Source organism: Accipiter gentilis, chromosome 29 (genome assembly GCF_929443795.1).
Source record: "Accipiter gentilis chromosome 29, bAccGen1.1, whole genome shotgun sequence".
NCBI lineage: Eukaryota > Metazoa > Chordata > Aves > Accipitriformes > Accipitridae > Astur > Astur gentilis.
The window spans coordinates 14,646,140-14,663,082 of record NC_064908.1 but is presented as its reverse complement, the minus strand read 5'-3'; the positions used below and the strand labels follow the sequence as shown (position 1 = coordinate 14,663,082).

Genomic DNA, 16,943 nt, shown 5'->3' with positions numbered 1-16,943 from the left:
CATAATGTTATTATTGCACTAATACGCTTTTTCACTCCTGGAGCAATGCACAACTTTTGAGTCAGAAGGCATCCAGAGGTGATAGTATTCCCACATACAAATTTAGAAATATACTAATAAACAGAAATGTTTTCCTTTTATTTAATTAGAACAGTTTTTCTAGCATAAGCATTTTGTAAGTGATCTGCAACTGAATAATTAGTAAAAGGAAATCACCAGAAAATTTAAAATTTAAATCTAGCTTAACTGAGTTGAATTAATAAAGCCTTAACTTCTATAAAACCTTTGAACATGATCCTGTTGTTAATAAGGCAAGTGCATTAGATTAATATAAACCCTTCTGGAACCTGTTGCTATTTGTAACATGGTCCAGGCTCAGTTTAGTGTTTAAGGAATTACTTTAATTAGACTCTTCATTCAGTGGAAATACTGGAAAGGGGAAAGTCAAACTAGTAGGTGTGGATAGAGTTTCAGAGGACCAGGGACACTACCATACCTCCAGTGGACAAAGCCTGTCCCAGCAGACAAGGATCAGGGCTGCGTTTGGCTCGGTCAGCTGGAGAGAGGTTTGGTGGGAGCCCTCAGTGGCAGCGGAGGTTGGTTTGCCCACCGCTGCCCTTGGGGGTCACGTGTGGGCTCCCCCTTCTTTCCTTCAGGTCTCATACCCTCCAGGTGAGGCAGGGGGAGGGCTGGGGTGTCAGTTCAGGGAGCCTGGGCAGCTGGAGCTGTTGGCCAAGGACCATCTGGCTGAACGAACTCCCCAGCCTGGAGGGATGGGGCTGGTCAGTGGCTGGCCCTCAGAGTGTGGGTGATCCCGGAGGGGAGGAGGATGCCCGCTCTGGTTTTGCGGGCCACCGTATCCCTCCTGGTCGGAGATGACCCTGGCTACCCAGCATCCCAGCTGGCCTCAGCCCATCCCACAGGCACGGTTCAGCTGTCTCCTGCAAATCCTGTGGACAGAGGGGGCCGGTGCATTGGATCAGCAGTTCCTGCCCACTCGGCAACCTCTGTCCCACGGGAAGATGGGTGTCACAGCTGGGAGCACGACGTGCCTGTCCAGCCCTTCCAGGATCCCGCAGGGCACAACTCCTCTGGGTGCCGGGGACGCTCCCGGGCCCGGGCCAGCCCTCCGGGTGCGGCTCCTGCCTAGGTAGTGTCATCGCCGGGAAGGGGGAGCGTGTGACCGGCCCGGGGGGCGGGCGGGCCGCGGTTTCCGAACCGCGGCTCGGGGCGGTGCCGGGATCGAGCTGTGTGGTCTCTCTCGGGCACCTCCCGGAGCAAGTGCTGGGGGTTGAGGCATGCCCTGCCGTCGAACCGGCAGCCCCTGTCCTCTGCTAAACCCGAGGAGAAGGGATGTGTGCGGCAGCGGCTTGTAGACGAATTACGGCTCCAGGAAAGCCTCTCGCCCTTTTGCCTGAGATTATACGAGCGCTAAAAGGTGGCGAGGGAGGGGGGGGGACGGAAAGCACAGGGGAAGGATGCCCTCGCTTCCTGGAGCCCTCCGCCTTTCACCTTGGCCAGCTCTCCCGTTTTACGCTCCTTCCCGGCCAGGGAATACCCCTCCCGGGTCGGCAGGCAGGATCACCCAGAGGAAGAGCTGCTACAGCCCGTGTCGGGTGCTGCAGACATCCTCTCAGTAGCAGCGGGGCTGCCGCAGCTCCCGGGCGGCATGGTACCTCGGAGAGCCGGACCCAGCAGGCACGGCTGGGCCTGGGCACGTAGGAGTCCCACCGGTTCTGCTAAGGCTACTTAGCAGGCACTGGGAGTTACGTCTTACAGGACTCCCTGCACTAGAGTACATTCACTCAGAGAAGGTGATGATCAAGAGAAAAGTCTTAGAAGTTTCCATTTTTAATCCAGGAGAGGGAGGGCAAGAGATTAAGCATAAATCTGTTCCCTGGAAGAAGCAAGCATCTTATTCCAGAGGCACTTGTGACCTCCTGTCACTCTTATCACACTGGGCACCTGATATCCATAAAAGAGAAGCAAGCACTATCAACCTGACCCATGACAGACAATGCCAAGTTTGGGACTAATAACTGATTCTTTTGACAAAGACTCTTAGAAATGGTAACATCAAGTAACAGTTAAATGTACTTTAATTCCTTCAAACAGAAGGATATCTTGAAGGTACATCAGAGAAATTATTTCATTGATTTCAGTCTCAAAAAAAAAAAGCATGGCTTCAAAATTCAGGAACAGTATCCAATAAACAAAGTACTATCGTTATGCACCTGTTTTAGAGTGTGGTACAAAGAAGAGCTTACAAATTCAAATGAATGGCATAAATGATTGAGAAATCAATTCAGATAACGCTTGTTTACAGGGACAAGAACTATGGTGACAAGTATGAATAAGCACACAGATAATCTGTTTAAAAAAACCCAAACCTTTCTAACTGTATTTACACACACGGATATATTTGCTTTCCTTTGGCACTAGAAATTACAGACAAAAGATACCATTTTATAGCAATTAAAAGTAACCTTTGAGTCATTTAAGTCATACAGCCCCAGCACAGCAGCTTCACCTTTATTAAATCGCTGTCAGCTCTATATTCTAACCCTAGAAATTCAGGCCACAAAGCCCAAATTCAGCTTCCACCTGTGACAAATTTCACTTGGCAGGATTAACTGGATATGAGGAGCTCAAGCAGCAGTGGGGAATTAATGAGAGATACAGACAGATATTTAATAAGAGTGAATCTCCCATTCTTATCGGAGGTGCACATCTACCTTTAAATGCTCTTTATATGCATATACAAATTAAATCAAGTAAAAATGGACACCCATTACATATATTCAGCCAAATTAGACATGAAGTGAACAGTCAGAGCACATGATGGCCATCTGTAGTATTTCTTCAGTGTTGCAGAGAAATGTGTTAATCCCTATTCATTTCCATTGCTAGAAAAAAAAGTAAATTAAGATTACACTTAACAAATATGGTTTATTCTTTTAGCACGTTAGTTTAGTCTTTAGCCGTTGCCAGGAGTAAACTCTTAAGTTTCACAGGAAATTCAGTATTATCAGTACAGTAGCAAGAGTGTTTTGACACCCTATAAAATCCTAAGGAATGTGCAAGAAAAATCTCAGAAGTAGCATTTAATTACCCAGACTTCTCATTTCTTGTTCATGGTATTTGACTTTACAGAACCTGAAGATTTGATTACTTTCAAAACAGTTTTTATAGGTCTTCTGTTAGTAACCAACAGGGGTGTAACAACAATGGCACAATATTTTTCCCAAAGCATTAAAGACTAGGAAAATATTATTTTCTTTGAAGAACTACAATCAATTAGGACTACATAAAAATTAAGTAATGAGGCATCATGGCAAGTAATAGCACATCGACCCTCTACCACAACAGGAAGCGGTTTTCAATCTTACAACAAAAAGGAACCAAATGAAAAAGAATCTAAAATTTATAGACTTCATAGGTTTTGTTCCTTCTCTCTCTAGATGGTAAGAAACTGTTACTAATTAACATTTTACTTTGCTCTGCAAGCAGGATCAGGGCAGAAGCTTTTGTTGAGATGGAATAAAATAAATGGTTGCCTTATTTTTGCATTGATCACACGCAGACTGGACGTTGTATTGTCTCTGATAACTGGATTGAATCCAAGCTGGACCAGACACTTACAGAATGTTTCCCTCACACATGTTATTTGGGCATGTCTCAAATAGAGATTAATCTTGTTCTGCTAAGTGTATTCTTAAGCATCAAAATAAGCTGAATTTGACTATAGCAAATTCCGTGAGGAAAAGGAATCAGAGAATATAACAGCAAGTCTTCCCAGAAGACAGTCTTTTCTACACATCCAAAGAGAACTAGCTGTTTGAATTTTAGATTAGCTGATACAACATTTTTTTAAATATTTCAAAAGCACAGCATGTTAAAACAACTTTCATTACACTTTGTGGAATACCAGTACCAACAACCTCTAAGTGAAACTGTTACAAGCTACTCAAATGCAGTCTCTTAAAATGAAAGAGTACAGTATATCTAAAGCATATATACATGCTGCTACCAAGGAGAGAAAGCAGTGAAGTAGCAACTTTATACACGAGCTTCACTAAGAATCTTGCTCTCTGAAATAGCCCCAAAATTAGCTTGCACTTAACATTTATTTTCAACTGAAAAGACTTACAAAACCACCCAAATCTTATTATAAGACCCCTTGGTCTTTTTATTCTCAGCTTGCATGATATTTTCATGCAAACTCATTTACTGGAGATACAGTACTGCAAGTTACTACTTAATAAAAACAAAAATCTAAGAATCAAGTGTTTTTTCTTGTTGCAAAACATGAATATAAACCTCTGTCTTCACACAAGGCATATGCACCTACAGCCCTGTCTTACAGAGTTAGGTAATTCTAGAAACAGAATGTGCAGTAGTAACTACCAAATGAAACATTTTACAAGTACTGAAGTAGTGGAAACTAAATGAACTGATTATCAGTCCACACAACCACAAGGTTGCATTGCACTACATAAATACTGACCAAATGCCCCCAAAAAATGCCAAGAAACTACAAGAAAGTTCAAAACAGGGTATTAAAACTGTTTCTTTCAGTGAAGACCAACCAGTCCCTTTGTGTACACATTTAGTTTTATTGTAACAAAGCAACTTGTACACTTTAACGTTTAAAACTGAGCATCTTTCTTTCCTTTCCAGTGAAACAAAAAAAAAAAAAAAAGAATTTAAAAATAAACAAGAACAAAATTACAATAGAGAATGTCAATTCCAAATAAGATCCTACAGGTTCTGCTGATTCTCCATCAAGTGGCAGGGCTCAAAGTCATCATTAGGAGAAGATTTTATTTTAAAAGTGTCATCTTAAACTGCAAGGATGTTTGTTAAACATCACAATTAAACATGCCAAAGGAGAAGAAGCCATGTTGTCAAAATGCCCACTTAACCCACCCAAACATCTGAAACCCACCCCGGCTGACCTTCTATAACCCCATTTTTTTTTTTTTAGTTTTTTCTTTTTTTTAAACAAGAGAAAGTAGACAGATACATGTTGGTAAATGCTAACTGTCCATATTCACATAGAGACACAGTGTAATCTCTGAGCCCAATATACAGAGAAAGAAGGAAAAAAGCTAGATTCTATGCACTACTACACAGGGGCCTAGCACTCTTCAGCTTCCAGCAGAGTGAAGGGAGCAGAAGGTTTTCTTTTTTCCCACAGAACATGGTGTGTTGATTCCATAAACAGTTTTTGTTTTGAGACAGAAAGGGATAAAAATGAACTTGAAACAGAAACCGGTAGATTCTTTTCCACTGTATTCTGCTCAAGGTATTTCCCCCAAAATAAATTGTGAACCATGGTGTAGAGGAGAGAAAAAGAGACCTCAAAAGAACAAGGCGACTGAGCACAAGAAAAAAAAGACAGCAACTTGCTCCCAGGGACTGGAGAAAAATTAAAAAGGTAAAAAGGGGGTTTGGAATCCATCAGTGTTCAATTAGTCATCTTCTCCTTCATCCTCCTGTTGAAAGATAAGCAACAATTAAAAAAATCTAATTACTCAACTTCAGATAGCATGAACTTTCAAATGCAATAGCCAGAATTGTTTTACTACCCTACAGACTACAGCCCTACAGTGTTACTCATAGCATGCTATACGATGATCTCTCTTTCCCTCTTCACTAAGGGGTAGTAACACTTGTCATGAGTACCTGTCTACACAGAAATCAGTTAATAACTGGATGTCCCAATGAAAAAAACATCAGGTTTGAAAAACTACCGTGACTTAGAATCACTACAAACCTTGACATAAGTTTAACGTTTAGGAAGTGAAGGGGTCATCTTTTTTTCCCCTCTTTTTAAACTCTGAAGAACAAAATGCTTCAACTTTCTAGGTTATATAATAGAGCCCAGTACTCTGGTGCCCACAAGAGCCCTCCTATCTCAATACAAGTAGTTTTTTGCTGCTGAAATTCAGACACACCACGCCCAATTACGAGAAACAAAGACATTCTAAACTTTGTTACCAACACCCTGAATGCTGTCGCTGGAATCCCACTTGCTACTAAAGGAAATTTCTACTTCCTGAACCCAAGAAAGAGTCTTAGCTAAGCTGGCCATAAGCAGAAATAACCCAACAGGTGGGAGGATGACAGAACTGGATGCATCAACAAAAGCTATTTACAAGTAAAGCCTTGCTAGAATGCTCACTACTAAGAATTTTGTTATGCTAATATCCTAGTTCTTCTAGAGCACCTCCCTCACATATTTACTAAAACTACTTATTTGCACTGTCTCTCATATACACAAACATACGTATTACTACAGTGAAACCACTCCACAAGTTAAGGTAGTAACAGTTCTGCTTCTCCCCTCCAAACACTTTGTCAGTGATTGTACAGAAAAGAACTATTTTACTTTCGTAACAATGGCTCAGTATTCTTGTAAGATCCTTCTTAGAAATTTCTTTTGATTCTCATATACCAGAGATGGAAGATGTAAGGAGTAAGACTACTCACCTCTCCTTCCTCTCCCTCATCATCATCTTCATCTTCCTCCCCCTCATCTTCATCTCCTTCTTCATCAATATCCTCCAATCCTTCTTCCTCTTCATCATCATCATCATCCTCCTCTCCCTCCCCTTCTTCATCATCCATATCAGGAACCTTAAAGACACATATGCAACATTAACTACAGTGATCAAATTCACTTTCACTTTCACAGTGCTATTATGGGTATGGATCAACAACTCAGCGCTATACTTACCAAGTAGTACTGTAATGGATTTGGCCAGATGTCATCCTTGATGACTTCTCCTAGTTCATCAGCCCCTGCATCAGAGTGGTCAGTGAACCAGGTAAAGAAGCTTTCTGGCTCTTCATGCTGCCTCTTCCTACTGGCTTTGTTCTGTGTCTGGCTTGAACGTTTTGTCAGATCCTGAAAAGAAAGTTAGGAAGTTCCCTAAAGAAGTGGTCTTTACATGGCCTTTTTTTTTTTTTTTTTTTTAAATAAACACCATTTAGAAACGTACTTGTCTAAACAACCACAAGAAGTCACTTACTACATCCTCTTTCAGGGAGAAGTCTTTAAGAAACATTTGGAACCCAAACGACTCACAAAAAAGATACTGTGTTTCTCACAACCATGAGAAAACAGTAAAACCACCTGTTTCTTTTAATGACCTCCACTGAAATACTGAAAATTCACAGGATCTTGCATTTGATTTGTTTCCCTATCACAGGGAAGCACAAGTGTGACAAATGTTTAATGACATACTGAACTTAAAAGATTTCACAATGGCTAAATGCTACTCTGAGAATAGCTGCAATTGCAGCTAAACACTACAACTACTACATACATACAATTTAAGAAACACTCAGTCTCCACACCTCTAAGCTCTTGTCTTTAACTTCAGATAAAGAACTGCCTAGCGTTCTTATCCTAAGATTTCCCGCTTTGAAGTCTTCAGACCATTCTTTGTAGTAAGTGGAAAAAAAACACACAAACTGCTAAAACATATGGTCACAAGAACATATACAAGTCCTGTATCTACCACCTTACCCCAGAAGTTTACTAAGTTTGCAAAAATCTTTTTGACACATCTGAAAAGGAAATTACTATCTGCTATTTAAATCCGTTCTTTCTTTGATCATATGGTAACTCCAAACTTCTAGTATTTGTTTTCTTGATAGAATCACAACATTTATAGGTTTAGACGCTTTAATGAAGACTAATAACAGAATTCATGGTGATTTTGTGTTATATTGTAAAGATCATTCAGCTAGTTTGCACTGGACTGTAACTTCTTGTACAAGAGGAAAAGTTCTAGTTCTCAATGAAACAAGATTTCTTCTCAGTCTGAGGGTAAGAAAACAAGCAGCAACTTAACTGCAACCCTCAGTTCTACTTTTAAATACTAATTTCAAAATCTTCAGGATAACATGAAAGCGCTCCCAACTTTTACAGAAACTAACTACAGCAAATTAATTACGTTTGAATACTGTCTGGATGAAAGACATGCCCACATTATTGTGTGGTTGCAACTTCTCCAAAGATGTGGTGTCTGGAAATGAAGTTGGGGGGGGATAAATCACACACCCCTATCAGACCCCCCAAAACCCCGCTGTCCTCAGAATTCCTAATTTAACAGTTATCTTAAGAAAACAACAAAACAGAGTCTAGATCCACTATAGAGACAGACAAGCTAATGCACTTGTTACTCTCTCCATCTAGTCATACTTGTATTTTCACTGTTTTAATGGTGGTGCTCAACTGAGCAAAACAATTCACTACAGATCTCCATATACATGGGGTACTCCAAACCCTGCAAGATAGGCATGAGCTATGTATGTAGAGAAGTGGAAAGCAGGTTGAGTGGGGAAGGGAGGACAAAGCAGCTTCAATAAAAAAAAAAAGTAAAAGGAACATCATGAAAGTGATGATATCACATAGAGCAGCAATCATCTTTCCCAGATGCACAAATACATACCTTCCCAGATTTCCATTTGATCTCAGTTGATTTTGAAGATGGATCTCCACTTTCATTGAGGTGAAACTCTTTGGAGAGAACTTTATTTTCAAAGTATGGATTCTCATCAAAATACTGCAGAGTTGAAAGCAAAGAGTTAGAATCCACATAATATAAAGACACGTGGCAAGTCAAACGTGGTATTAAGTGGATAACTGAAGAGAATAAGTTACAAACTACAACCCAGTAAGTGATCACATTAAAAAAAACAAACAGAAATATCACAAGTGAAGGAATTATTTAAAGTACTTACAAAATCTATTCTGTAACCTGATTTGATGTCTTCAAATTCTGTCACCTCAACTCTGGTCAAATAATGCAGTGCTTCCTCATCTTCTTCTCCCAGCAGTGCAGATACTAAGACAGAATTAGGAATCCAACATTAACAAAGCTATGAAATGTGTATCATGCAGATGAAACACAGGAAATTGATAGCAAGTAAGATTTGAAGAGCAACACATCTGTCCAAGCCAACTTCTTGTGGCCCATTTTTTTTCAAGTGACCAGCCAACAGATTTAGCATTTGTGTGATTTGCATTTGCTGAGGTGAAAACATTACTTTTGCTTGTTGTAGTTCAACATTAAGAAGCAGCAAAAGCTACCTGCATACATGCACCCTTCTCTCTGAAACCCATTTTCACACATATAGCTTGCCTAGTCTAAGCAGTCTACAAACTTGTTTTGTCCTCTCAGAAAGTCTATTGTCAAGAGTCCTAAGCAGCTCACTTCCAATTAAAAAAACCCAACAAACCCAAACAAACTCGAATCCTCCCCCCCCCCCCTTTTTTTTTTCTTTAGAGGGCCAAATTAACTAAGAAAAGTGGAAAACTTGTCGTTTAAAATGCAGAAAGAAAACCACCATGGGATTTTAGTGAACAACATGTTCCTTTGCTCAACAAGCACAAGAAATAAAAAGCTCATAAAATGCACTCTAGGACAAAAAGGGAGTGTTTGCCTATGAAGCGGGCTTCTGCTTAAGCATATGCCCAGCAACAATTCTAGAAAACCCTCAGAGCTGCAAGACACTCACATAATAAGCAAGCAAACACTGAATTTACAGGAAAAAGAGAGGGCTATTAAGAATATACCTTGTGGGTGGTTGACAAATGTTGTTACCCAGAAATTTGGGATTTTGGCGATCAATTCTGACCTCTTCTGGAAGAATGGTTGGCGGAGTTTGTTGTATTTCTGTTCTACTTTCAAAATTTCCTCGCTGGCTTGTTCATTCAGTCTGTAATAGGAAGAGCCACATTAACCACAGGAGAGAGAACTGAAATTTAAAGACACATCATCAGCAGTTAGCTAAAACCTGAATGGGTCTGATTAGACTAGTCTGCCATATTCAACAAATGATGTATCTCAAACAAGAAACTGAGGCCCAAACCTGTAACGACTATTAAGAAACACACTCCCAGAAACAATCTCACTGATCCTAACGAAACATTCTGAACACACTGTATGTTTTGCAGCATTACATGAGGGACAGACCCTTATTTATGCAAAGCAAAGTCGTATTTTACCTCTTAAACATATTGTTTGCAAAAGACCTCAAGATAGATAACACATAACACTATCACCTGCTCTTTATAACTTTTGGGCAGGCAAGCAAGCTACAGCAAAGCAATTTTGTATCCCACACAAGTAAAATCTGAAGATATAACATTTAATTGGTTTTATAAAAAGGCAGAGCCCTGATACTGCAACAGCTTCATGTGGCCAGAGCCTCAATAGTCACCTGCAGTCTTTGCAGGACAGCGTGCATGGTGATCAGATCCAGGCAAATACCAACATAGAACCCACAGAGCGTTTTGGCACATGAAACTAATGTTTCGGTGACAGTTTCTACACATTATTCTACAAGCATGTGAATATATAGTGGAAAAAAAAAAAGTATAATAAAAGCTAACTTTTCAACCAAGTTTTTGGTTCTGCTTACTTTTGCAAAATTGCATACACATCAACGTGAAAAAAAATACGAAATAAATTTCTATGATCAAAACTATTACAATTAATTTGAGATTTTACACTCAAGTTCTACCCTTTTAATTATACACAGTTGAACAAGAAACCAGGATACTACTTGAAATTTTTTATCTGACACAATACTTCTTACACCTAATCAAGTCAAAACACAACTGTATCTGGGCAGAGTTTAAAAAGGGTGAGAACTAGTACCAAGTGCTTACTTTAATAAATATTTTTATTTTTAAAAGTTACATTTTAACTTCTGCTAAAACATTTTAAAAGTTTACCTGTCTATTTCATTCTGTACTTCATCAATGTGTTCAATTGCTTCCTGTTGCTCTTTTTCTGAAAAACAAATGAAAGCACATCAAAATCCCTTCATTTTCGAGTCTGACAAATCACCTGGGGTTTTCACTTAAGACCTTTTCTAGTCATCTACTTTAGAATTACACAGGTATTTCTACTAAGTGTCCTAAGTGTTACTAGGCCTTAAAGCTTCAGCTGAAGCGCCGAAAAGTTTGACGAAACGGCACTCAAAGCGAGTTTACCCCTAGAAATCACAGCTCGCATTCCCCTACACAGTTTTACAAGTCAACTGAAATGGCAAGTCAATCACGGCAGATTAATAACAATTTAATTTAAAAAGTTGTAAGCCATATCTGCTAAGATCAACACATTTGAAAGAACGTTTAATAATTTAGGGAGGACAGAAACATCAATAGAAAGAGACCGACTGGGAACACGCCACCTTCTAAAAACCGCAAAGAACGTTCTAAAGGGCGGTTGCAAGCCAACAAGACTCCCGAGTCGCCGTCTGGCAACTATTTTCTCCTCGGAACTTCCCCTCGACAAAGCCTGGCAAAGGTCTCGGTCGCAGGACGACTGTTTACCTATCGCGCCGGGCGATGAATGAACGGCAGCGGGAAGTCGCCCGAGCAGTGCAGCACGCTCACTCCTCCCCCGGTAAGTTTCCCGCACGGCTCAGCCCGCGTTAGGGGACAGCTCTCCCCGCTCCCCAGCCGCGCGGGTGGACGCGCTGCCCCCCTCCCCACGCCGGGCACGGAAAAAGCACGTGTGTGACCGGAGCTCGCAGCGGGCGCAGCACCGCGGGGCGCGACGGCGGACTTGGATGGAAGCAGAGCGCTTCGCCCTTCCCGCGGCGGCGGCCGGGAGGAAACCCGCGGCGGCGGCGACCTTTAAAAATCCCGCAGCCGCCCCGATCGCACGTGGGGACGGCACGGGCGGCTCCATCGCCGCGCCGCCCGAGCACCGCGTGGCTCCGCGGGCGGGCAGGCCCCGGCAGCGGCGGCCCAGCCGGCGCCGCTCCATCCCCGGCGCGGCGGGGCAGCACCACGCGGCCGCGGCGGCGCCGAGACCAGGAGGCGGCGAAGCATCATGGCGGCGGCGGCGGCGGCGGAGCACAATGAGGCTCCGCGGATGCTGCTCCGGGAGGGCGGGGGGGGGGAGGCGGGGGGGGTCCCGCTGCTCCGCCAAGGCCGCAGCGCCCCCCGCCCGGCCCCGCCTGCGCCCGTGGGGAAGGAGGCCGGGCCGGGGAGCGGAGACAAAAGGGCGCTAACATGGCCTCCTCCTGCTGCTGCTGGGGCCTGCACATCCGCCCGGCCGACCCCGCGCTCTTCCCGCCTCCGGCCCGGCCGCGGCCCGTGTGGCTGGGGAAAATGGCGGTCGGTGCGGCGCGGTGCGAGGCGGAGGCCGCGGCGGCTGCCGCCATTCCCTTCCCGCCCCCGGCGCGGCCTCACCTGAGGTCTCGTCGGCCCCATCGTGGTTGGAGTTCAGCTCCTTCTTACTGACTTTGGCCGCCGGCGCCGACATGTTGGTGGCTGCGGAGCGGAGCGCGGAGGGAGGGGGGCTGTAACGGGACTGAGCGGAGGGGGGGGGGGCCGGGCACAGACTCCTCCTGCTGCTGCTGCTGCCGCTGCTGCCGCTGGCTGCCACCGCCGCTCTGGCTCCCTCCGCCTCCGGGGCGCTCCGGCCTCCTCCGCCCGGACCTGGGGCTCCCGGATAACAGGGGGCGGCAGCGGCGCTCGCACTGCCTCACGCTCTCCACAGCCAGAATCACCACCACCGCCGCCTCCTCCTGCTGCTGCTGCTGGCGAGGGGCGGGCAGCGCGGCGCGCATGCGCAGCAACCCCCCCCTCCGGGGCACGGGGGGGACGGCGGCCTCAGCGCGCAGGCGCACCAAGCCCCCCTCCGGGGCGCTGGGCAGCGGGCGGCGCAACGCGCAGGCGCGCTCCTTTCCCCTTCGCGAGAGAGGATGAGCGCACCGCTCTGCGCAGGCGCGGACACCGCCTCCTCGCCGCGGGCGGCCTGCGCGCAGCCGCAGAGAGGACGCTCGGCAGCCCCGCCCCCGCCGACCACCCCACGCTGGGCGCCCATTGGCCGCGCCTTGCGCCCTCGGAGGGAGCTGGGGGCGGGCCCTCGGCGCGGAGACACAGAGGACGGCGCGAGAGGCGGGAGAAGGGCGGGGGAGGAGGTGGAGGAGGAGGAGGAGGAGGAGGGCGGCGGCGGCGCGCGCAGGTGTGCATGTGGGGGGGGGAGCGCGCATGCGCTCGCGCGCGCCGCGGCCCTTGCCTGGCGCACGTGGCCGCGCGCCCTCTCTGCGGGCGCCGCGCTCGAGGCTCGCGCGTCCCCTCACGGCCGCCCCCGCCCCTGTGTGGAGACCCGGTGGGTGACAGGGCCGATCCCGCTCCTCGCCTGGGGGTGGCCAGGGTCCCCCCAGGGGAAATGGCGGGCAGGCTGGCTTTTGGGACCACCGATACCCAAATGATCCCAAAACGCTTGCCGTCCAGAGCACTCCCACTGCCTGAGGTGGCCCCTCTGGACCAGCCCCAGCACCTCCTGTGCCTGGAGAGGCTGCGTGAGGTGAGGTCGCGTTTCCACCCTGCCCGGCTCTGGGAACACGGCGACCCCCATCTCGTTGCACTGCCTACCGTAGCTGGAACATGACCCATAGCGATAACTTCAGACAGTACATTTTAAGGGCACAGAGGCCCTGTCAGTCACATCCAGTGCAGCCAGTTAATGTGGGAGCTCAACTCTAGAAGGTCATTGAGCCCAGCTGTCTGCCAGCACACCTGCCACGGCACCAAGAGCAAGCAGACTTTAAATAACTCTTTTTGTCCCTTTCCTATCCACCTGTCATGGAAGAGCTCATTGCAGCTTCACAGCTACAGCTAGCTCTGTTTTGCTCTTAAAGTAACAGCCGAGCCACTCTTTTCTATGAATGTACGTGGCGTATCATTCACAGATGAGTATTACGACATAGATCAGGCTAAGGAACAAGTACAGCTTTGATGCAGTAAGAACTTGCCTTTAGTGTTTGCTTTCCCGTCACACAGTATTACCATATTCTCCCTGCCTGTTTCCTTTTTTGTCTCTCCACGTTGGCCTTCCAATGGACTTACTTGACAAGGCCTGGATTAGTTCCTGCCTCCTCAGAGGTCTTAACTATAGTTTTCTGATTCCTGCTCCCACCTGTTGCTTCCAAATCCCAATTGCTTTTTCTTTTGTGTTCCCAGCTGTCGCTTCCCACCAGCTATGTCCTTGCTTCCATTGCCACCCACAACTGCTGCCGCATGTCCACGAATTGTATTGTGCTTCCTCGTGCAAACAGCAGGAGAGAGGAGTTGCCATCCGTTAGTCCTCTGCTTTCATGTACGGCAGTGAGCTCTCTTAACTGCTGGGCACAAAACGTAAGCAAAGCATCATAACTTTACAAATGCAAGATTACCAAATCCTTCCCAAGAGGGATGTCTCAAGGCCTTCCTGAAGCCCATCACTGTGAGATAACTTCTCTCATACTCTGTATCTCTCAAGAGCAGTCGATACGAATATCTTCACAGACGGACAAGGTAAGCAAGCTCATGTGTGTGGCTTGGTTTTCTTCCTTCTGTTTCCTTTGAGTCTACTATGCAGTTGTATCTGCTTGATTTTTTTTCCTCTTTTCTAACTTGTGATTTACTATTCTATTGTCTTTCTCTAGATTAGCCTTTGAAGGTCCATAATTTGAAAATACAGTCCGTATGTTTGAAAGCTAGTTCCAAGCAGGAGCATGATGATGCAAGCAGCATCTGCCTGCTCCCTACTAGAATCCCTTGTTTAGTCTATGAATTACTAGGTGTTCCTGAAGTACGTGATTAAGGTGATCCACTGATATATCTAAAGTCAAGTAATCATTAATTTTAACTGCTGTACTGTTACAATACATTTCCATGATCTGTTTATCCTACCCTCAAACTAGCTATGTCAATAAGAGTATATATTAATTAGATATATTAATATTAAAAGAATCACGTTTAAAATATATTTAATTTTGACACACAAAATACAAACCTATGCTTTCGTGAGAAAAGAGAAAGCAAAGACTTCAATTTTGGGGGGAGGAAGTAGTGTTCTTTCACATAGTTACTTTCCTTTTTTTTTGCTTGCTTGCTTCAATTTAGTGCTGGTGGTGTGCTGTTCCCAGCTGCCTAATAAACCTTTTGTCCCAACTCTTCCTCAATTCTCTTCCCATTAGAAAAGTTATGTTAACATCAATACTACTCCTCCAATTATACATCCTTTCACTCCCAATTGACCAGGTATTATTGCTTTAACAGCCTGTATTTTTTCAAAAGAGAGCCTTTCTTATACACTTCAACTGTGGTCTGGCTTCTGGGTATGTTGCATAAAAGGTCTTAAAACAACAGGTGCTTACATGCTTCTGGGGCTTGGCTTAAAGAATTTGACAACAGTTCACAGAATGATGCCTTCTCGGCACTCTCTTCCTTGCTTTGTAGAAAAATGAAGAAGTAAAACTAAGCCACTGAGTTAAAGTAGTTGTTGAGCCCTAAGAAGGATGAGAGGAGAGCACTCAGCAGCTTTTGCAGCTGAATTGATTTACTGTTTGTTCTTGCTGCATTGCTAACATGTACGCTCAGGAGGAACATGACTCAAATATTTGTGAAGAAGCAAGCAGCAGCACAACTTTCAACTCAGTCTGAAACTGTTCCTCTGTGTAGCTACCCCAACCTCCATATAGTTTCATTACAAAGGAAGGAAAATGGTATCTAGGTGGTATACAGCCTTGCTACACGAGTTACCTGCTGTTACATAAGATTTTCAGAAATGAGATGTGATGCTTAGACCTAATATGTAACTGTGTTTAATATCCCTGATACTATAACCAAAAAAAACCCCCGAAACTTAAGGGTTTAACTGATATTCAGTTACTTCACTTCTTTCTAATGTTTTTCATTATCTGTAACTAATCTCTAAGGCAGTTTTAGTCCTTGAATAACTGTTGAGGGGTTAAAATGTACAGGTATAATCCAGTGATATAGTGTGTGAAGGTATTTAGAGTTGATGATGTCTTCCTTCTCTCATCTTGTAAGGCCTTTCTCAGCTCTGATTACATCAAGTAAAATAGAACAGTAACATTTTTTCCTGAACTATACCATCCAAGTAGCTATGCTGCCTATATCACAAACAGCTCTCTTCCCTCCATATTAGAGAGTTAGTATTCCGACTTGTGTTTGAACTTCAGGTTGCACGGTTCAAGTTGCAGAACTATACTGTATGTAGCATCTTTCAAACTCAGTGTGTGAGTACTCTGGTGTTGACAAGTAAGGGAGTTAGATCTTTGCAGCCTGCTGGATGGCAATGACTTTGTCAGATGAATGAAGAGAATTTGTGTTAGGTTACCTTTATGTATATTTGGGATATATGGGGGATTTGGCAGCAGCTGATAATGATTAATGGCTTTACAATTTACATAGAGTGTAGGAGTAACTGCACTTTTTTCTCAAGAATTGAATAAACAGAGCTTCTTTGTAAAGATAATCTCATATTTGCTCCTTAATGTAAAATTTCAGATCTCCCAATCTTTCTTTCCTTAGTTAGGTATGTTACTACAAGACAGAGACATAATTGGTAATCATGCTTAGTTTCTGGAATGTCAAGTCAGCTGTAAATTTTAAACACAAACCCCTGATTTGGCAAGTGAAATCAGAAAATGTGCTAAATCCTCTCAAATACAATGCAATGATGTGTGAAAAAGAAAGAAGAGTACATTTCTTTGTAAGTATTTCTGCAATGCAAAATGGACATACATAGAATCATGCAAATCAATATAATTAATAGCAACTTACATTTTTATAGCTTTCCATCCCAAAGAATCTCACAGCCTTTACAGAAATTATTGTAGGGAAATATAAAACAAGGATCATTTTACCACTGCTAAAATGCAACCAACTGCTTAAAATTGTACATCTATGATGGGAGCCTCGTCTTCTACAAAGAACTTGCAGACTTGGGCTCTGTGTTAGGAACAAAGATTGTCCCTTGGAGTGCAAGACAAAATTTTTTAGAGTACATGAAAGCTTTTAAATTACTGAGTACAGCAATGACTTGAAGTCTGCACAACATCTCCAGCACACATAAGCTTGTACTTGATAGTAAAGTCTGACTGGCATATCA

General features: G+C 44.2%; 1 protein-coding gene across 1 annotated transcript; it reads right to left on the bottom strand.

Annotated features, from left to right (window-relative positions):
• Positions 1 to 2,081: 2,081 nt before the first annotated feature.
• Positions 2,082 to 12,351, bottom strand: SET (SET nuclear proto-oncogene). Its single transcript, XM_049832681.1, has 8 exons — positions 12,227 to 12,351; positions 10,757 to 10,814; positions 9,593 to 9,735; positions 8,758 to 8,861; positions 8,466 to 8,579; positions 6,743 to 6,913; positions 6,496 to 6,642; positions 2,082 to 5,498 (listed from the first exon to the last, which is right to left on the bottom strand). The coding sequence occupies exons 1-8, from the start codon at positions 12,297 to 12,299 to the stop codon at positions 5,475 to 5,477; spliced, it is 834 nt and encodes a 277-aa protein (XP_049688638.1). The 5' UTR covers positions 12,300 to 12,351; the 3' UTR covers positions 2,082 to 5,474.
• Positions 12,352 to 16,943: the final 4,592 nt, after the last annotated feature.